At 47.8% G+C, this 21524-nt stretch overlaps 1 protein-coding gene across 30 annotated transcripts in view; it reads left to right on the forward strand.

The window, feature by feature from the left end:
- Nucleotides 1-21524, forward strand: part of Jakmip3 (Janus kinase and microtubule interacting protein 3) — a 123154-nt gene that overhangs the window by 92160 nt on the left and 9470 nt on the right. For 14 of the 30 annotated variants that reach the window (XM_076912423.1, XM_076912402.1, XM_076912430.1 and 11 more), the window contains 8 exons: nucleotides 673-771; nucleotides 854-913; nucleotides 3919-3984; nucleotides 4773-4841; nucleotides 4928-5005; nucleotides 8080-8283; nucleotides 9239-9304; nucleotides 11861-12786. In XM_076912423.1, the coding sequence (XP_076768538.1) occupies nucleotides 673-771; nucleotides 854-913; nucleotides 3919-3984; nucleotides 4773-4841; nucleotides 4928-5005; nucleotides 8080-8283; nucleotides 9239-9304; nucleotides 11861-11995 (777 nt within the window). In that variant the 3' untranslated portion in view covers nucleotides 11996-12786. Of the gene's footprint in view, nucleotides 1-672; nucleotides 772-853; nucleotides 914-3918; nucleotides 3985-4772; nucleotides 4842-4927; nucleotides 5006-8079; nucleotides 8284-9238; nucleotides 9305-11211; nucleotides 11285-11860; nucleotides 12787-21524 lie in introns of those variants that run through there. The other 16 variants (XM_076912481.1, XM_076912500.1, XM_076912534.1 and 13 more) reach the window with 7 other exon arrangements.

Here is a 21524-nt window from a genome sequence, read left to right on the forward strand (position 1 = left end):
AGATCCCTAGGAGAAGGTCAAGCTGGGCTTGGGGGCCGTGTTCGTGTCCCTGTGAGAACAGATGGGCAGTGTGGCTCACTGAAGCTAGGGAAGTTATTACTTCCTTGATAGACAATCCCACACAGTCCTGTGTCCTCTGTCTCAGTCCAATTGGCAGAAGCCTGTTGGACATCAAGTCCAGATGGACCCACTGGTCAGAGTCCTCCTACCCACCATCCTTGGCACTTGAGGATTATAAATCTGACTGTCTGTCCTCCATGAGTCCTGGGTTCCTGTATGTGTCCTCTTATAAGGTCCATGAACCATCAGTTGCCTTGTCCAGTGCTATTGCTGCCAGTCCCAAGAGTGGCTCTATCTGAGGTCTGTCCTCTAAGCCTTCTCAAAGTCCCTGGTGCTTAGGAATGGATAAGCAAGTGAACCCTGGGATAGGTCCCAGTAGATCCCATGGGCAGGGCTCCATAGAGCAGCAAGCACACAGGGACAATCTTCTGGGCAAGTCCATGGAGGTTTCTGCCCAAGGATTTTACTAGAGTTGAGTCTGGGCAACATCACCTTGACTCTTTGGGGGATGGTCTTAGTCAGTGTTCCCCTGAACCCAGCACTGGGAAGGGGAGGAGACAGGATGAGAACAGCCCACCTCTGCCATGGCCACCCTTCTGTTCTTTGTCTCAGGAAAGGGAGAGGAAGTCACCAGCCATCAACTTTCACCATACACCTTTTGTGGATGGGAAGAGCCCCCTGCAGGTGTATTGTGAAGCCGAAGGTGTAACGGTAAGACTCTCTCCTCCTTCACCTGCCATGGTCTACCTAGTTGACACTTACATATCGTCCTGTCCCTCTGTTTGCCTCCTAGGACATCCTGGTCACAGAGCTGATGAAGAAGCTGGATATCCTGGGGGATAACGCCGTAAGTGTATGTTGCTCTCCTGACTTGTGCATGCCTCTTCATGCTGACCACCCCAGCCCAGCCCTCAGCCCAAGGGTCCCTTGAGCCCATTCCAATCCCATCATAGGCTACCCCAGACAGAGACCTGTCCTAAGGTGAAGAGCCTGCTTAGAATGGCCCCTTGCATTTGGGGAAAGTTTGATCCTGGCTCATTGCTTCTAAAGCCTTGGGGCCGTCCTCTAGTTCTTGCTGCTCCAATCATGTGTGCTTAGTTTCTGGACACTCCTTGTATCATAGCACTTCTGTGACCAGAGGGTGCTGGTCTGGGGGAGTGTTGCTCTCAAGGAACCCAGGATCACTGGGATTCTCAATTCCTTGATTTGAGGACAGAAGCAGAGTCCATCCATAGGTATTTGTTCAATCTCATTTGGAGAAAAGTTCCAATTTCTGTAGCAAACGCCTGAAATTACTATTAATTATCAAGTGGACAAAATAGACACAACCCTCCACCACACCTCCTATCCTTCCTTTCTTCCACACATAGCTTCATTCTGTCCGCCATCTATACATACATACATATACACACACATACATACATACATGCATCCATGCATGCACGCACATACACACACACACACACACACACACACACACACATCTTCCACTCATTCATACATCTTCTATCCAGCCATCCTTTGCTGACATCTACCTTCCAATTCCATCAATCTATCTTTTCATCCATCTTCTGCCTACCATTCCCCACCCATCCACCTTTTATCCATCCATCTATCCATCTCCATAAATCCTTCTGTTCTGTTTACTAAGTATCCATCCATCCATCCATCCATTTTAATTCCACTCATTAATCCTCCATCAGTCCTTCCTCCCTTCTTCCCCCTTCTCCCTTCTCCCTCCACCCTCCAACTACTTATCTGTCTATCCTCCACACACTAACACATACATGTTGATCTCTCCCACTTCTCCTGTGTGAGGTTTTGTTTTGACAGGAACCTTTATCTTTACCCACTTTCTGGGAAGTAATGAGTGGCAGAGTAGGGAGAAGCACTTCCAGGGAATTCCCTGATGGCTGTGTCTACTCTTAATGGCTCTATTATAGCAAAGATGACGAAGCCCAGTTCCATAGCAGGGACACTATGGGACACTGTGACCTAGGGTCTAGCCTTAGGTATAAGTTCTGTCATGTATTCTAACTTCTGGTTTCCAATTAAAGAAACTAAGGCCTCAGAAATGTACAGAGCTGATACAATGGTAGCTAAGGTGATGGTCCCACCCAGATCTGAGCCAAGGCTCTTCTTTAATCCAATAGCTGCTAACTTGGAAGTACCACTAGCATGATTGCCCAGGATCATCATACAGCCTCTGAGGTCACTCTCAGACCAGCAGAGCAGAGAAGGATGGCAAGTGGAGGGAGTACAGCCAGATCTCACCCTTAGAAGACCCTGGCAGTTCTTACCAATGGGCCAAGTTCTAACTGCATTTGTTATGATACAACACTATACTGTGCAGGGACCCTGAGCTTATGAGTCTTGTCTGGGAACATTCTGTGACCCTGCTAGTGAGGAACCAAGTGACTGTCTGTCACCTTTACAGTCGGAGCACATGAGTGTCATGGCTGCCATCACCAAACAAAAATCCCAGAACATTTCCTACGAGCTTTAGGTTTCTCGGGAGCCAGGATTCCAGGGGCAGAGTGGAGAAACCAGTGGGGCTAGAATAGAATCCAATCCTTCATTGCAGATGATACAGCTCAAGCTGGCTGCTGAAGTCACCCACTGTCACCCAGAGAAGAGAGGGCTTTAGACTGATCGAATAGGGTTCTGACAAAGAAGGGCATCAGGACAAGACCCCCAGGGTCAGAGGGTCAGGCTGCATACCCAAAAATGTATTGGCTTGCTTTGATACATCCAAGTAGATCCCTTCTACCACCTTGAAGCTACTTTGTTCAGCCTCCCCAACATTCGTGTTACCCAGCAGACAAAGCTAAGGCTATCCAGCCCTTAGGGGCAATGAGCTTCTCGAAGCCACTAAGGGATTCTAAAACTTGGGGAATGAAGAGAAGTAAGAGGGATGAGGAGAAGCAAGAAAGAGGAGGAGCAGAGGGTTGAGGAGGCACATGAGGGAGAAGAGCAAAGGTGAAGAACAAAAAAAAAAAAAAAAAAAAAAACCAACACTGAGGCCCAGCACTGGGAGATGAGGCTGCCACCTTGCCCATCCCAGGGAGTGCAGCCACCACCTGCCTACTTCATGTCAGAGTGGTCACCTGTGAGGAACCTCACTCTGACTTGGGGTTGGAGGAAGGAAAGAGGCCCCTAAAGCCTTTATGGAGCTCACCTTCTAGGAGGGAAGAGCTAGTTTTCTGAGTGACCCAGTCATGGAAATTCTAGGGTCAGAGTCAGAGTCAGGCTCCTCCCTTCTAGCCTTAGCTGGTCATGCCTCCTGCTCCTCTTGGTTCATCTCACATGGGAGCAGGGGAGCCAGATCTAGTGTGCTGGCAGTCTTCCTCTGAGTGTGGGGCTGGCCATATCCAGACAGAGGACCCCAAAGCCAGACAAATCCTGCTGATTAAGACCACCTAGAGGCCTGTTGGGAACAAAACATGAATATAGAAAAAGGCAAAACAAACTCCCCACAGAAACCGGGATCATTTCACAGCCATGGATACTTGATCTTCAACATGGCTGCACGTTCATGGTGCTAGCTTTAAGTAAAGACTGGGACAGGGCAGGCCAGAGAAACACTTGACTCAAAGATGTAGTTCAGGCCTGCCTGCTGGTTAGGGTGCCACAATAGTGGTTTCACTAAGACTTTTGGATGTTCCGATGGTGAGGGTTGATATGGACAGTGCCCCAGAGTGGACAAGGTGGGGGCAAAGGGCATCAGAGATCCAGAAGGATGTCAGAATAAAAGTACCTTTTAGCTACAGCCCCAGGCCACATCCATTCACCACCCACTCCTACCCCACCCCATCCCCACCTCTGATGACTCTGACTCTAATCTGCTTTTGTGCACAGAATCTGACCAATGAGGAGCAAGTGGTTGTCATTCAAGCCAGGACAGTCCTGACCTTGGCAGAAAAGGTAACGGGGACTTTGTGGATATCTGGAAGAGGGCCAGGCTACTGTAGGTAGATACTCTCCCTGGGAGGAGAGCCTTCAGGGAGGGGCATGGTCCCCTAGATCTTTCTTGTCTGTTTAGGGAAACTGGCCCAGACAGGTCGAACAGCACTGCCATATACCTCTACAAAGGGGAGATTCGATCAAACACTGGCCCAAACACCTCTGCCTCCAACTCCTTCCACAGACACTCCCCCAATGTAGACTCCTATCTCCACCTCTTCCCAGAGGCTGGTAGCTGGGTTGAACCTGTAAAACTGATGGTATTCCTTGGTTCCCTATCTAATTGTCTTTGGCCTCCCAACCTCATCCTGGTTCTGGCCCCAGCCTAGACTTGCTTAGCAGGCCACCATCAACCCTGCCTCAGAGCTCCAGCCATGCAGGAAAAGGGGATCCCAACAAACAAAGAGTTTGGGAAACAGGCCACCCAATCTCTCCAGGCATAGTTCTAAGGTGTACCTGCTCCCAAAACCAATTTTCCCTTCTCTTTCAAGGAAATTGGGAGTGGTGGGCATTCTGATGAGATGTCTGATTCTGATGTCAGATGGGATGGGTTCTGGGTCCTGGATCAGGTGGGTGCCTGGAGCCCACAATGCCAGCTCAATTATAACTCCAGTTCCTTAGCCAGGCCTCTCTTGATCTTTAGCCAGGCCTTCTCCTCTGTGTTGGGTATGTGTGCGTGTAGGAGTTGACATTGATATTCATATGGGAGGAACTAATCACTGTCACCTGTTCACTGTGTTTGTACCTAGTGGCTACAAAGGATTGAAGAAACCGAATCAGCACTACAGCGGAAAATGGTAGATCTGGAGAGTGAGAAGGTCAGTGGGATCTCCTGAAGTGCCCCTGAAGCTGATGTCACCAGGTCTGAATGCCTGAGGCCTAGGCCTGGCCCTCTGTGTTTCAGGAGCTGTTCAGTAAGCAGAAAGGCTACCTGGATGAGGAGCTGGATTACAGGAAGCAGGCCTTGGACCAAGCCCACAAGGTGAGAGCAGTGGCGGACATCTTCCTGCTTGTCCACCCTAGTGAACCTCTGGGAGACCTGTGTGGCCAGGCTGAAAACCTTTAGGAGGGACCAGGACTCTGTGGGGTCACCCTCTGCCAGTCTAAGTTCAGAGGACATGCTTTTGCTCATTCAGCAAATACTTATGGGGTGCAAGCAGAGGAGGACTCATGGATACAAGAGTGTGGGGACACTGAAAACTAGTAGATACATTAAATTAGTATTAATTAGTTGATTTAGCATTAATTAGTTGATTTAGCAATTAACAAGAGCACCATGTATTTAAGAGTTGACTAAAGACAGCTGAATGTTAATAGGAAACACAATTCCACTGGAGACCCTCCCTTTGTTCTTCTGAAACTTGGAGAAAAGCAAGTTTGACCCATGGCTTGTATCTGGTCATCCTCTGAGAAGTCAACCTAAAGAGAATATCCCTATTGAAAGATAACATTGAAAGCCCCCAAATTCTTCATGATTACCTATGTTAGTCTGCATTCTATTGCTATTTTAAAAAGTACTCGAGATCAGGTAATATGTTAAGAAGACAGGTTCTGGACTCTAAAAGTCCAAAATTGGGTAGCTACATCTTCTGGGCTCGGGTGAGCAATTGGCTTGTATTCCAACATGGTAAGAGTATCTGGGGAAAGGAGAGATCACAGCAAGGCAGCCAGCCAGAGGGATGTGGAGGTCAGGATTGCTTTTCTGAGTCCCAGAGAACCACACTGATTCCTTCTAAGGACAGTACTCTGATGACTAAATGGTCTCCATGGGCTCTTAAAGGTTCCATTACCTTAGTACCGTTATGCTTAGAATCAGGTCCCAGCACAGACCCTCCAGAGACACACACAAACCACTTCCAAACCAGGCAGCACTTGTCTCCGTTCTGATGAGCCAGTCCTGGCTGACATCTGCTCGTAAACCCGAGTTCTTCCGGAACATTTGTTAATCTTTCTGTTCCAAGAAGGGCACTGAACTCACCCAAGTGTTGAATCACAGTTGGTATAACAGGGAGGCTTAATGCTCAGCTGCTGCTCCTTCCTAGGGAACCAAAGCCCACATACCCTTTGTAGGAGTTAGTCACACTTGTGTAGGATAGTCATCTTGAGGGCTTTGTCTTGTCCAATTGAGAATCCTTAAAGGCACAGAGAGGCGCAGATGGCAGTAGCTCAGGAAGAGCACCTAGTGATCTAAGGTGTGGCTGGGGACAGGTGTGGGAGTTGGAGCGTTACAGCTCTGAGCGTGGCCTTCTTGGTCACTCGCTAGCAGGGAGATCTGAGGCTGGTGGCTTTGCCTCTCATGGCAAGTGAGGCTACTCGTTTCTTCCTCCTGCAATTGTTAGCAGAATCAAAGAGCAATTCTGGTCTGAATCCAACAGATTGCTAGGATGTCTAGGCAGGTTGTCATCTACTTTCTGTTACCTCCTGAGCAACTGAAGTTCTGCTAGGGTTTCTATGTAAAGCTGTCTGCTCACCAGGACAGTATGTGGGTTTCCTACATTTCACCTGCGGTGAGTATAGAGCCCTTTCTAGATTGAAAACCGGGCTTATGAATTAGGTTCCCATGATGGAAGCTGCCTCCCCTGGATAGTTACCATCACACCCCTGTCACTATACATACATCTGACTCCCTGCTGTATGGGGGTTGGGGGAGAACACTGCCAGGGAGCACTCGGGCCCTGGTCAGATAGACTGAAGAGTATTGCCTCCAAATACTACCTGGGTAACCAACCCAGGGGGCAGTCCTCACGCCTCTGAGGAAGACTGACTACTCTCAAAGCCATGGGGATAACGCTGTTGACAGCAAGCATAATGGCGATGGCAATCGTGGTGGTGATGATAGTGATGATAATGATGAGGGTGATGGTGGTGGTGATGATAGAGATGACTGTAGTAATGATGGTGGGGATGGTGACAGTGATGGTGGTCATGATGGTGGGGAGCGTCATCATACGGGTGATTGTACTGATGATGTGGTGACTATGGTAATCGTCACAACCGTGGTAATGGTTGTGATGGTAGTGGTGATAGCAATGGTGATAGCAGTGATGTTAATGGTAGTAATACTGATATGATGGTGACAGAAGCAACGGTGATGGTGATGGGAATAGTGATCATAATGATGATGGTAATGGCAATGGTGGTGAAGGTGCGGACGCTCTCAATGGTGGCAGTGGTGACGGTGCTCATGGTGACAGTGGTGATGGTGGCGGTGCCGACTAGTGGTAACAATGGTGGCAGTGTGGTGATAATGGTAATGACAATGATGATGGTAATGGTAGTGACGAGAATGGCCGCCAGTTTCAATGCCATCCTAGCTTTTAAAAAACTTACTGTTCAAACAAGACTCTTCACTGTGCCACAAATCTGTGTTGTATTTCACCTGTCCCTCATGGAGTGGCACAGAAGGCTCTTATGGTGACCTTAAGTGAGCAACTACCTGTAGGTCTTGGGGGTTATTCTCACACTGTCTTTCCTCCAGGGTTGCAGAAGGCTGTATGTCAGATGGTGGGGACATAGTAAGGACTCTGGGGTCATTGCTAGTTAAGGACAGTAAGCAGGCTATAGGTTAAAGGTAGGGACAGTCCCTCTGGTGGCCTACAGCACATCCTATGGTACATCCTTGTCTGTAAGTCCAGAATAAAGTTCTCACTAGCAGGATTATGTGAAGCCTCTGAAATGTTTATTCTAAGCCACGTGTAATCACACTTGTTTTAAAAGGCTGGTGTTCAGGACTTGGGTCTGACCTTCATTGATAGAGTTATTTCCTAAAATTCCTGAAGCTCTGGGTTACATCCACGACTCCAAACCAACAGTAATATAATGGGGTTCTGATTTCCCTAAAGTCCCCATTTCTCTGAGCAGCAGCTGATGCAGGAACATATGCATACTGGAGGACCAGGACATCAGCAGGGAGTCCTAGCTGGTGTTTGTCCTCAGCTCTTCTAGTGGGCATATGTCCTCTGCAGGAACCCTGCTGGGAGGCAGGGCTGTCCACTCTGGAGATGGAGGATACACTCCTGAGGAAGGGGAGGGCTGATGCCTGTCTCCTGTCCCCAGCACATCCTGGAGCTGGAAGCCATGTTGTATGATGCCCTGCAGCAGGAGGCCGGGGCCAAGGTGGCCGAGCTGCTGTCTGAAGAAGAGCGTGAGAAACTCAAGGTGGCGGTGGAGCAGTGGAAGCGCCAGGTCATGAGCGAGCTGCGAGAGCGTGATGCACAGATCCTGAGAGAGCGCATGGAACTGCTGCAGATTGCGCAGCAGGTGCTGGGGGTGGGGTGGCAATAGAGGATCGGGTGGTTTCCCAAGACCCAGCTTCCCACAGGGCCAACAGTGTATCCTCCAGTGACCACTGCTTGCATACTCAGTCCACATCCCTCCCTAACTAGCTCCTAGTCTGGCAGCTGTGTCGCCCAAGCCTTTGAATGGCAGCTCTCCATGGACTCCTGCCTTCTGGGTCTTCCACATGATACTATCCACTGATGGCTAGAGTGTTATCTGTGGACAGCAGCTAACCAACCGTTACCCAGCCCTGTTGTTTATGATAGTCACGGCCTCTGCCTGTTTGGAGTTGGCCTGAAAGCAGATTCTATGGACACAGCCCATGCCAGACCACCCTAAACCCCAAAAAGCTTGGACTACAGATTTAGATAAGCCACCAGACTGGATGCTACTTTCCCATGATGGTCAGTAGGCCTCTGACAGGGCTTATCAACCACTCAGATGTGCCTGTAGCCCCTATAGTCATGAACCCACCATGGGTCCCTTTGGGCTCCTGGGAAATCAGGGAGAGGAAGGTCACCCATCCTCTTGTTCCATCAATGAGCTGTCCTTGGCACTCAGCTGATTCCAAGGCCCCAGGCCTCAGACTCAGAAGGAAGGGTCTTCTAGTTGGTAGTTCTGACAGCTGGTTGTCTGATGCTCTGTCTAATAGCCCTGGGAAGGACAGTAAGCTAATTCCTTGTTCTTCCACTTAAACACTATAGTTCCTGACCTGACCAATTCAGAGGACACAGGTCCCATCACAGAAGTGGGGGAGGACTCTCATTCTCTTTGGATAGACGTGGGACCATAAAGTAGCTCAAGGCTGGACCAACACAGATACAGACAGCTTTATGGGCTATTGTCCACAAATAAATGAGGGGAAATCCTGATCCCTTTATAATTAGTACACCCAGTCCTCTGATTATTGAATACCTTTCTTCTTTTAATGTTACAGAGAATTAAAGAGTTAGAAGAAAGAATAGAAACCCAGAAGAGACAAATAAAAGAGCTGGAAGAAAAGGTAAAACAAATGAATGGGGGAGGGTGGAACCGGAGGGAGGGGACTTGGGCTTGTCTGACCTCATGCTATAAGAACACAGTCTCAGGCCTCCCAGCTGAGGTCTGGCCTGCAAAGTGGCCCATGCAAAGCAGAGTGGAGATGAACAAAAGGGAGTCTGTTGGGCCAGAGCTTTGGGTATACTGGGCCAGAGCCAGGAGCCCCTCACACAACCTCACCCTGTAGCCTTTGTGATGCCTCAGTTTCCCCTCTGGACCCATATGTTGAACCAGTGACCTGGGGTCCTGTTCCATGATGGTGCCCTTTGTAGTGCAGAAGGGTTTAATTAACCTTCTAGGCTCATCACACTTGGCTGTCTGAAAAAAACATTCCTGAAACACAGATCATGATCCCCAAGAGCTGCTCTTAGGGAACAGAGACATTTTGTCCCTGATCCCTAGGCAGCGTCTCCTGTACCAGAGATGCTAGGGTGCCTGTTTCTGCAGCCTGGGGTGACGGGCCTCTGTTCACTGGTATCAACAGACTCAGTGCTCCCCAGACCAAGCTGAAAGGTGTGTACCTAGAAAACCTTGACCCTTGCGAGTTGCCATGCATTCTTTGCAGGACAGATCCATATCCTCTGTGATTTAGGGCAGATTCCCACAATTCTAGAGTCAGGTGCTTTCTTGAGTCTTGTAATTGTTCCTTCCCGTGGGACAGATCCTATCCAAGTAACCAGCAGCAAGAGATGGCTTATGGGACCTACCTGCCTACCTTCTTACTTCTGGAAGAAGAGAAAGCAGTACTTGGGCAGGACAGGCTCTAGACCCCCTCCTCACCAGTCTTAGCCAGAGCCTGGAGGTGTGCTTTGTTCTTTGCAGAGATGTCCCCAGCAGCTGGCCATTTCAGTCAGCCCATCCTACCTTAACAAAGATCACCATCTGTGGGGCGTTTGTTGCCACTGCTCAGCAGACCTCACATAAATTCCTAAGTCTATCATGAAGAGAGGACCCCAGAGTTGAGCAAGGCATATGCTGTGAAAGAAGGTACCAACAGGGACCGCCTACAATCTCCAGGCCACATGGACAAACACCTGATGAGCACACTAGGCACCCAGTGTGGTTGGCAAGGAATATGGTCTTCTGTTTACCTGAGTTTCTAACATTATAATTTCTGACCTGACATTCTTAGGACATTGGTCCTACCAAGGGTAGAGTCCTGGAGAAGGACTTCCACTCTGTTTAGAGAGAAGCGGCAAGTTGGGACTGCTAGGTAGCTCCTTGCTGGGCCAGCATGCTAGCTACTCTATGGGCTACTTGCCCAACAAATAAATGCAAATCCCTAAGGTAGCAAAGTTGTCCCCAAACTATATACTTGTCTTGTTTTGTATCTTAGCCCAAGGGCTCATGTTTGAATTAACAGTAGAACAATGTTAGGTTTGGTGTCTGGACTTTCAAATTTAACTAAATGCCTGAATATAATTGCTTGGTTTTCTTCAAGTTACTCTGGCCCCACCCCCAACCAAATCAATTCTTCAAGTGTCAAATCTATTCAGGGTGTCAGCATATTTTGTTGTTTATAAAGGAACCATCACCCAACTATGGTACTTTGTATTTGCTGGGTACTAGGACTGTCCTGTTCCAATGTCATCCTCAGCTCAGTGACTCTTCATAGACTCCTGGGCCCAAGAAGCACAGCTTGCAAAGCTTTTGGATGGTGCCCAGTCCCCCACCGTCATTTGGAGTAGCATTGTCACCCTAAGCTTGGGGTTTTCATGAAATCTCTTGTACCTATCCTGTCCTTGTCTGCTTTCCAGCTGGCCACAGCCCCTCTCTATAGGATCATGGTTCATGTCTTTCCAAACAAGCTAAAACTCTTCTTCTTTTTCTTTCTTTCCTATTTTTTTCAACCCTTCCCCCTTTCCTTTTCAGTTTTTATTTTTGTTCTTGTTTTTCTCCCTAGCTTTCATTCTCTGGTCATAGCTGTTCTTGGCACCCCAAACTGGTGAGTAATCGGAGGCCAGCACTTCCTGGTGAAGGTCCTGCTCCTTTTCATGGCAGACACTGGTGTACCCTGCCACTCAGGCAGCTGCCTGCTTCCCCTTGGGAAAGCAGAAAGGCCACTCCTGGGTCTTCCAGAAGCTCCTTGAAAAGCTAACCACCCTTCAGAAACCGGAAGCCCTTCTCCACGCACGGGGTCCACGAGAAGGCATAAGGCACACTTATGACCGGCACCCAGTGCAGAAGTCAGTGTTCGCTAGGCAGCAGAAGGTGGTTTTGTAATTTTTCTGTGTCCTCTGTAGCTCAAATTTCATTCCCCCAAGTTACTGGGTCACCTACAAAACCAGAAATGATATGAATGTAAAGACACTACTCTGGCTGTACACAAAGGCCACACGTGGTCACCACTCTCTGCTCAAGGGTAGTATGGCACACTTGGGATATAATGACACCATTCATCTCAGGGCCCTGGCGCTGCTATCCAGGGGGTGCTGAAAGATCTTTCTCAGGGGAACAGCAATCATATCTGCCATCTCCCTTCACCTGCTTAGTCCTGTGCTTGTCTCTCTTTTTTTTCTAGCCCTCTGCGAAGGTGGACCTTTGTCCTCTAACGGAACCAGAGAGCAGCAGGTGCCAGAAAAAGCATAGGAAATTGCGTTTCAACACTGAAGACTTGCGAGTGTTTGGGCTCTGCGCCCTGCCTTGTGGAGGATGAGGGCAAAAGCACTGTGACCTGCAGCCACTGTCCACTTGGGGTGAGCCAGGACTAGAACTGGTCTTGCTGACTAGCACTTCTCTAGGAGAGGTCTAGCTTTGGCTGCTGGTAACTTTCAGCCCAGAGAGTAGGTCCCACCCCAATCACAGCAATGTGTAATGTTCCCTGCCATGCAGGGGTAAGAATTGCTCCTGTTCTGGAGCCTACACTGGACGGCCCTTCGTTCCCATAGTGACCATCAGTACTCTTGGAAGAAGCTCTCAGAACTGCCCAGACTTTTCCCTAATGGCAAGATGAAGGCTGTGGTCTCATTGGTGACCCTGGGTGTCACTCTGGTCCTGAGCACTTGCTGCTGGACAGATCCCATACCCAACCTTGTTCTGTTACATTGGCGTCTCTGTGAGGACAGATAGAGTCATCACCTCCCACTGGCCTCCTACCCTACTCCCAGACACAAAGGCTAGAATCCTATCCCCGGCTGCTGGCCAGGAACACAGTGGAAAGATCAGAGAAGTGGCCAGGGAGCATATGGGATGAGTCTGCAGAGACCTGGCCTTGAAGAATGTGGATCAAAGCACAGCCAAAATATGGTGGAGTTGTGGCCTGGAAGACCCTCAGCAGGTGGGCTAGCCTGCTAACCTCAGGTGGCAAAGGCAGGTGATGAAAGTAGCTGAAGATGGCCCCATCCACAGCCTGTGCACATAAGAAATGGTCCAGGAGAGAAGGCAAAGACAAGATGCACCTAAGGGCCCATGAACTTCAGAAGGCAGCCACAGTACAGTGGCCTACAGGTAGGTGGCAACATCTGTCCACTGGGGATAGCCTTCCTTCCTGCACTATTTGAAGCCTGCTATTTTAGCTTGATTGAATGTGCCCTTTGAGATATGAACGAGATCTCCCCTGCCAGTGGAACCTGGAGTGCCTATGTAGGCCAGTAGGTAATCGACTGGGGGTCTCCTGTATCCGTTTCTAGATGTAGTCCACAGATACAGGATCCTCACTATCCCTGTTCCTCAGTAACTCAGATGCCAGTGCTCTCTGAGGAAGCTAGCATGGCTAGTGCACTCCAGCCCCACCCTGCTGTTGGCAAAACTGAGACAGAAGCTTTCTACTTTGTCTTCTTCATCTGAGTGGCGGCCAGACCCCTCACATAGTGGGAGCTTCCCTGTCCCCAGTACAGTGGTACTCAAATGAACACAGGACACCCTCCTCCCCATCCCTATGGACTGGAAGCTCATCCCTGTGATACAAAGTACTCCTCCCTGCCCAGTGCCCACTGAAGATGGCAGAAGCCGCAACATGGGAAAAGCAAGTTTCCATAACACAAATTGAACCCAGAGCATGGCACATTAGAGAAAAGTCTCTGCCCCTGAGCTATCTATAATCCTAACCTGTTTTTACTTCTTATTTTCAACCAGTGCCCCATTAAGTTGCCAAGAACTCACTCTGAGCCAGGGGTGGAAATCATGATCCTGCTGACTCGGCCTTCTGAGTTGCTGGGATGACAGCCCTAGCTATACTGTGTTTTAAACAGATTCCATGAGAAGATGATTCCGTTGGCTCCAGGCCCTGTGACAAATCAAAAGAGCTTGGTCCCCTCTGGGCTACAACAAGACCATTGTGGGGTGGAGGTGACCAAGAAAAGACTTCCCAGAGACTCTCTGAGGCTCTCTGGGAATTGGGAAGATACTGTCTGGGTGTGTGTATCTCTTGGGACATGAAGGCCTGCTGCAGCATGTGTCTGTCAGCTTCCTCTGAGGGATGGAGCTTCCCCAGTTTAGGAACGAGCACAGAAATTCCAAGTTCTCACGAGCAGGGCTACCTACAGCTTGCAGTGGGGCGTTTGACTCCAGTATAGCCTGTTCAGCAGAGACATCCCACCACCTAAGAATGTCTGTGGTTTCCTTGTAAGTGGTCCTGATGAGGCCACCTGTCCTGCCACAGACAGAGCAGAGCCTAGAACTTACCAGGAAACATGGTAAGACCCATTGCTGAGCATAGGGGACAGGAGTTTATGAAGGCAGGGGTAGGAGCTTAGGAAATGTCACATATGGAGACCCAGCACATGCTCCAGAGTGGTAGAGGCTAGCCCTCTTTTCAGCTACAGTAAAAGAGAAATCCTATGTCAGAAAGCCATTTCTCCTGTACACATGCTTCTCCTCATGAGTACTCGTGTGTTGGCCCCGTGTACATCTCTCCAACATGTCTTTCCACTCTGGGAGGCCATGTAGGCTGATCCCTCTAAGCTGAGCCTCTCTTTCATGACCTGAGTATCTAAACAAGGGTGTCTGTTGCTCAAGACGACTAGCATGCCCCGTGGACACTCAGCAAGATGGTCTTCCCACCAAGCCTCTTCCCAGGGCTATGGGCATTTCCCCTGGTGGGGCTGTGCAGGAGAATTCCAGGAGACAGGCTTGTTTTGGAGAGATGCACCTGTGTAAAAAGAGCATGAGATTGTTAGACATGTCTGTTCAATGGTGGTAGGAAGTATTTATTCATCGTTTATGTCACATTCGGATGCATATTCTTATGAGCATGTATTGTATCATTTTCTGGTCTTCAGTGTGGGCCAGGCCCCCTATGCAGGACACTGTGTGACCTATGTGGCCTCTAGTGTCTATAGGCACAGTCAGAAAGCTGACGCAGAGGCTTATTCTAGAAGGGAGCAGGAGGCTGCCTGGCTCAGTATTACAGGAAATGCCAACATGAGCCACACGGGGGCACCCCAACCAAGCAAACTATGTGACTAAGCAACAGGCTGCAGATGCTCAGGCCATCTAAGTCCCCGTGGTGTGCCTTTTGTACCTAAAAGGTCTGTCTGTGGTGGGGTTTTGTTTGTTTGTTTTCTACTTGCCTGGCCAGAACAATCCCAGTCCCAGGTCCTTACATGCCTGGCCTTAAAGATTGCTGGTGAGGGACTGTACACATAGGTCTGCTCAATGCCATCTTTTATGGAGACAGTCCTAAGTTCCTGGAAAGGCCCCTAAGTGACAGACTATGCCTGTCCCACTGTTTGTCCCATTCCTACACTTGCGGCCAGGTGGACCTCTGGGATTTGCAGTTAGTGCACCTTAAATCCGGACAGTTCCCCCATGAAGGGTATCTTAGAATTTCTATTGCTGTGATACACACCATGACTAAAAGTAATGCTGGAAGAAAGGGTTTATTTTATGTAGTGTCTATCATCCAAGGAAGTCAGGGCATGAACTTAAGTAGAGCACAAACCTGGAGGCAGAAACTGGTTCAGAGGCCATGGAGGAGTGATGGGTGTTTAGTGTGGCTCAATCCTCCCAGCTTGGTCAGCCTTCCTTTCTTTTCCCCTCCTCTTCTTCCTTTTTTGTTTGTCTTTCGTGTGCATGAGTGTTTTACTGACATGTTTGCATGTGAACAAAGGGCATGCCCGATGCTCTCAGTGCCAGGGATGTTGGATCCATAGAACTGGAGTAATGGATGGTTGTAAGCCATCATGTGGGTGCTGGGAATCTGGGTCCTCTGGAAAAGCAGCCAGTGCTCTTAACCACTGAGCTATCTCTCCAGCTCCCAGCCTACTTTCTTATATACCTGCCCAATGGTGGCAGCACCCACAATGATCTGGGCCCTCCCACATCAACTGCTAATTGCTTAATTAGCCCCACAGGCTTGCTGGAGGCCAGTTTTATGAAGGCATTTTCTCAGTTGTGGTTCCTTCCTTCTTAAATAACTCTAGATTGTGTCAAACTGATAAGAACACAGAACCAGGATGGAAGGAAAAATGGGCAGATGAGGGTGCTGGGAGCATGGCAGGGCTTAAACTCATCTGGACAGTAGTAGACATAGACAATGTGTTAGTTATTTTACAGTTTTCTATTATTATCTATCTATTTCTATCTCTCCACCTATCGTCTATCAGTTTCTAGTATAACGCGGTGAGCTTATAACCACACCCCCGGATTCAGCCCAACAATGCCGGACGTGCTCTAACCATGCTCTTCCTGTTCTCAGTCTCTTGCTTCGACAGTGGCAGGGCATGTGGCTCTTACTCTGCACTGCATTTGTTTATTGTTCGGTTCCGTATGCATGTCACCTCAGAATCACTAAGACCCAAGTTCACTACCGAGAATGCAGCACTGTGTGCAGTCTGGTCATCCTTGGTCTTACAGTGTCCACACAAAATGTTTTTTCTCCAAAATAACTGTCTTAGTCAGGGTTGCTGTTGCTGTGGTAAAACCATGACCAAAGCAATTAGGGAAGAAAAGGCTTACTTGGCTTGTACTTCCATGTCAGTTCTTCATCAAAGAAAATCAGGACCAGAACTCAGTCAGGACAGGACCCCAGAGACCAGGGATGATGCAGAGGCCGTGGAGGAGTTCTGCTTGCTGTCTTGTTCTTCATGGCTTGCTCAGCCTGCTTTCTTATCCAGTCCAGGGATGGCACCACCCACAATGGAATGGACCCTCCTCCATGATGCACTAAGAAAACGCCCCACAGGCTTGTCCACAGCCTGATATTATGAAGGCATTCTCTAAATTGAGGTTCCCTCCTCTTTGATGAGTCTCGTTTGTGCCAAGTTGACATAAAACTAGTAAGCACAACTGCTCATGTCGACTACAAACACATCCCAGTAAGCCACAACCTTCCCTTTCTTGTTTATCCCCAAGATCACACATTAATAGAATATCACAATATAAAACCTTTTGTAAACTTAAAAGGTCACACAATCTTTACAAATTCAAACACTTTAAAATTCAGTCTCTTTTAGAATCCAAAGTCTCTTGTAAAATCCAAAATCTCCCTACAAGTTCAAAGTCAACGGTGGGCTCCAGTGAAATACTTTCTTACTTCAAGAGAGAAGAACCAGGGCACAGTCACAATCAAATCTAATCAAAGCCCAACTCGGACTGTGTAAATAACTCAATGTCCAATGCCTGGTCTCCTCCAAGGTGCTTGGCTCACTTCTCTGCCTCTGTCCTCTCCAGCACACACAGCATGTCTCCTAGGCTCAGGCCAGCTCCACTCCATCACTGCTGCTCCACACCACCACCGTGGTAGTGGTCTCCCCATAGTACTGGCACCTCCAAATTACTGGGGTCTCTACTACAACTGGGTTGTACTTTTTTCACCAGTAGCCTCTCCTGGGCTCTTTTAATGGGTATGCAGTCTGACCCCCTTCATGCCTTCAAAATCAGTACAACCTGAGTGACTTTTAACAGTACCAAGTTTGGCTGTCAGTGAAAGGTACAACTTTGGCTGCCTCTGGAACACAGCTTCTGTGGGATGACTCCAGAAACACTTCCCAGGAGATTTCATGTCAATGGTGCTGGTCTTCTTAGTCACTGCTAATTGCTCAACTGTCCCAACAAAGCAAAAGTTTCACTTCAGTGGTGCTTGTCTTAGTTAGGGTTCTATTGCTGCAAAGGGACACCATGACCAAGACAGCTCTTGTAAGGTTCAACATTTAATTGGGGCTGGCTTACAGTTTCAAAGGTTCAGTCCATTATCATCATGGAAGCATGGCAGTGTCCAGGCAGACATGGTGCTGGAGAAGGAGCTGAGAGTTCTGCATTTTGATGCACTGTAGCCAGGAGAGACTGATTCTGGCCAGCCTTGAGCATATATATGAGACCTTAAAGCCCACCCTCACAGTGAAAACAGTCCCTCCAAAAAGGTCACACCTACTCCATCAAAGACCCACCTCCTGATAGAGTGTGTAGCTCTCAAACTTGCCCCTGGCACTTCACAAAGCAGTTCTCCATCATCTGCAGTTTTTTTCAAAACTCTTTTCCTCCAAGCTTGCACATGCTTTGAACACCCAAAGGCCTTTCTAGCCCAACATCCCAAAGTGCTTCCACAATCTTCCCCCAAACAACATAGTCAGGACTGTCACAGCAACACCCCACTCTCCTAGTACCAATTCTTAGTCAGGGTTACCATTGCTGTGATGAACACCATAACCAAAGCAATTGGAGAGAAATGGATTTATTTGTCTTAAACTTCCATATCACTGTTCATCATCAAAGAATTCACGAAAGGAACTCAAACAGGCCAGGAACTTGGAGGCTGGAGCTGATGCAGAGGCCATGGAGGGTTTTGGCTTGCCAGCTTGCTCATTATGGTTTATTCTGCCTGCATTCTTATAGAATTCAGGGCCACCAACCTAGGGATGAAACTATCCATATTAATCCACTCCCCCGTGGATTACTAAGAAAATACCCTACAGGCTTGCTTATAGATCTTATAAAGGTATTTTCTCAGTTGAGGCTCCCTCCTCTTTTTTATGACTATAGCTTGTGCCAAGTGGACATAAAACCAGCCAGCACAATAATGCAGGGAGCCTTTCTCCCTCCTCCTCTCCCAGGGCAGTTATGTTCTGTCCCTAACGTTTGGGGTCCTTTGTGACAACCTGTATTCTCTTTATCCTACAATCTGATTTTTTAATTTCACATGTGATGGTGTTTCCTGTTCATGATGTGCAGTAAACATCCTCTGGGTTTTGATACACGCATTACACATTGTCCATCACCATTCTTCACAGACGAGGGCCCCCTCCTTAGCCCCTTATTATTAAGCTTCTCAGCACATCCTGGTTGCCCTTGTCTCTTTCCTCCCTTAAGCTTTGCCATTTCAAGTCATAGAAATAGAATCACATAATCTGAAGCTTTAGAGCCTGGCTTTCCTCTGAATTGTTTTGTGTCTGACCAGTCCATCCCTTTTTATTCAGAAGCTTCTCCAGTTGAAGGTTATCAGGGCTTCTTCCAGTTTGGGGCAATTATGAGCAGAGCTACCGTAGCACTTGTGTGCTTGTCTTAATGAGTGGGAGCCTTCGTTCTTCTTGGGACAATAGCTAGTGTGGAGCTTCTGTATTTCTTGGTAATACTGTGTTTAATTTTATAGGAAACTGTTCAGTGCTGCTATGCACCAATGTCTGTATTCCCACTGGCAATGCAGGAGAGCACTCCTGTTACTCTGTGGGGCTTTGTATGGTTATTTTCACACCATCTTATTTTGGTTGTAGTTTGCATATTTTTAATGACAAACAGTGTTGGGTGTCTTTTTTGTGTTGATTTTCCATTCGTATATTTTCTTTGGCAATGTTTCTCTTCATATTCTTTTACCCATTTTTGAAATGGGCTGCTTGTTATATTCTCCTACTGTGGTGATTATATTTCTTTGTACATATAGTCTAGATAAATTTGTTTTTTTCTATATATGTATAAAAGTCAAGAGCATTTTCTCAAGTCTTTTTTTAAAAAAATAATTCTTCATTGGAAAATGGCTTATTTGATAATGAGTTTGCTATGCAGAGAGCTTGAGCTTGATTCCCAGAGGCCACACACACACACACACACACAAAAAAAAGTCAAATATTGTGTTATGTACTTCAATGGAGGGACAAGACAGGTAGATCCCAGGAAGTCACTTCCTGGCCAGCCTATGTCTCAGGCCAATGAGAGAACTCATCTCAAAAATCTAAGTGGGTGGTACCTAAGGAATGACACCTGAGGTTGTCTTCTGATCATCCCTCCACACATATGCATACATGTACACATGCATCCTTACACATATACCTGCGTGTACACACACACACACACACACACACACACTGAAATAAGGAGTCTTGCTTTGAAGTCCAGGTGCTCACTATGTAGCCCAGGCTGGTCTCAAATTCATAGCATTTCTCCTGCCTCAGCCTTCTATGTTGGAATCACAGGAGTTACCACACCATGCCCACCCCCAATCCTTTGTTTCTCTTGAGTCTCTTGAAAGCATGCCATAAAGAGCTTATAATTTTGATGATGTCTAATTTATCAACTGGGGCCAGGGGTGCAGCTCAGCTGGTAAAGTGTTTACCATGCAAGTATAAGAATTGGGGTTTCCATCCCCAGCTCACACATACATACTGGGTTGGTGTGACAGCCTGCCTATAGCCTCTCAAGATGGAAGTCAAAGGCAAGGATCCCTAGAGCAAGCTGTCGAGCCCCAGGTTCACTTAGAGACCCTTCTTTAACATACAAAGAACATAGTGATGGAGGAAGAACCAGATGTCAATCTCTGGGCTCCACCTCTACGTGCACACACACATGTACTCACACACATATAGACATGTATGCACACATACTAACCCAGGCATACATGTATGTGTAAGTGTATGTGTAAGTGTAAATGTAAGTATATGTGTAAGTATATGTGTAAAGTGTATGTGTAAGTATATGTGTATGTATAAGTGTATGTGTATATACATATCAGCCTTTTTAGCAGTGAACTCTCTGGTGTGGGAGAAAAGACAACATTGCCTTGTCCTAAGTTGCAGATGTTTTCTTCCTGGTTTCCTTCTAAAATGTCTGTGACTCCTTTTGTGTTAGACGCACTGTGAAAGTAGAAGTTCAATTTTCAGGGATGACCTTGTCCCCTGAACCCCTTATAAGGAACACCCTTCTTCCTGAATAGACCTTATGCTGAGCTGGAACAAGACTACATTTGATGGTCAATACATCCTGGATGGGGTGACCCTGTCTTCCTATAGGGGAAACAGACAGGATAAGGCTGCTGGTGGCATCTTCCCTTTTGGCCCAGACAAACTGTCTGGTTCCATTTGATCCTGGGGGTTGGGGCTGGATCTCCAGGGACCGTGTTCTTTCTGGCTCAGGGTCTGGAAGCTCACAGAGTATGAGATTAACTGTCAGCAGCCTCAGATTTACAGCTCCTCATGAAGCCGGCACCCGAATGCCAATGAGGAGCCCCTTTCCTGAGCACAGTCACAGGCTGTTTCCAGGGCTCTGTGGCTCAGGCAGGCCAGAAGGGATGGTGTCAATATCAAATCTAAGGATGACCTGCTCTTCTCAGAATATACTCACAGTCCATAATCATTGTGCACACATAAAATACACACACACACACACACACACACACATACACACACACATATATATTTTTTTTCTTTATTTTAACCCAAAGAATATATCTTCTTACTGACTTCTTATACATCATTCAAAAATACAAAGGCACAGTAGTTTAGCAATGGTTCCCTCAGTGTGTACACTGAAGGTATGCTATCCCTTCCTAGGGCAATTATTACACTTAGAAAGGTCCCCTCTGGCCTTTGGTAAGCATCTAGTCAATGCCTGGCTCTAAGTGGCAGGCTGTTAAGCTGCCCATCCTGCTACTGGGACCTGCCACACAATAGTCACAGGATCTAAATCAGTACTTGCTGTTGGGTCCTTTTATATTTGTGACCTCTGGGAGCTATTACACACGACCAACACCCAGCTCTGATATATGGCCCAGCTGGCAATCCCAGGCCTGACCCTTCCCCCATAGAGCGTTGCAGAGGACTCTGATGTTGCTGCAAGGATAGCTTTCATTGGTTCTTAAGTCTTTGAGACCCAGTGGGCGTGGGTTTTGCACTTGATAGCTGAAATTCACCCAGAAGCATCCTTAGATGGAAATCGCTCCCTCCCTGTAGGATAATGCCTCTTACTTGGTGGACCTGTGTGATGTTGTTCTGTAAGTGGTGCTTTTTAAGTGTTTGGGGGGAGACCTCTGGGGTGTGTGT

The sequence above is a fragment of the Arvicanthis niloticus genome, chromosome 1 (assembly GCF_011762505.2).
Source record: "Arvicanthis niloticus isolate mArvNil1 chromosome 1, mArvNil1.pat.X, whole genome shotgun sequence".
Lineage (NCBI taxonomy): Eukaryota > Metazoa > Chordata > Mammalia > Rodentia > Muridae > Arvicanthis > Arvicanthis niloticus.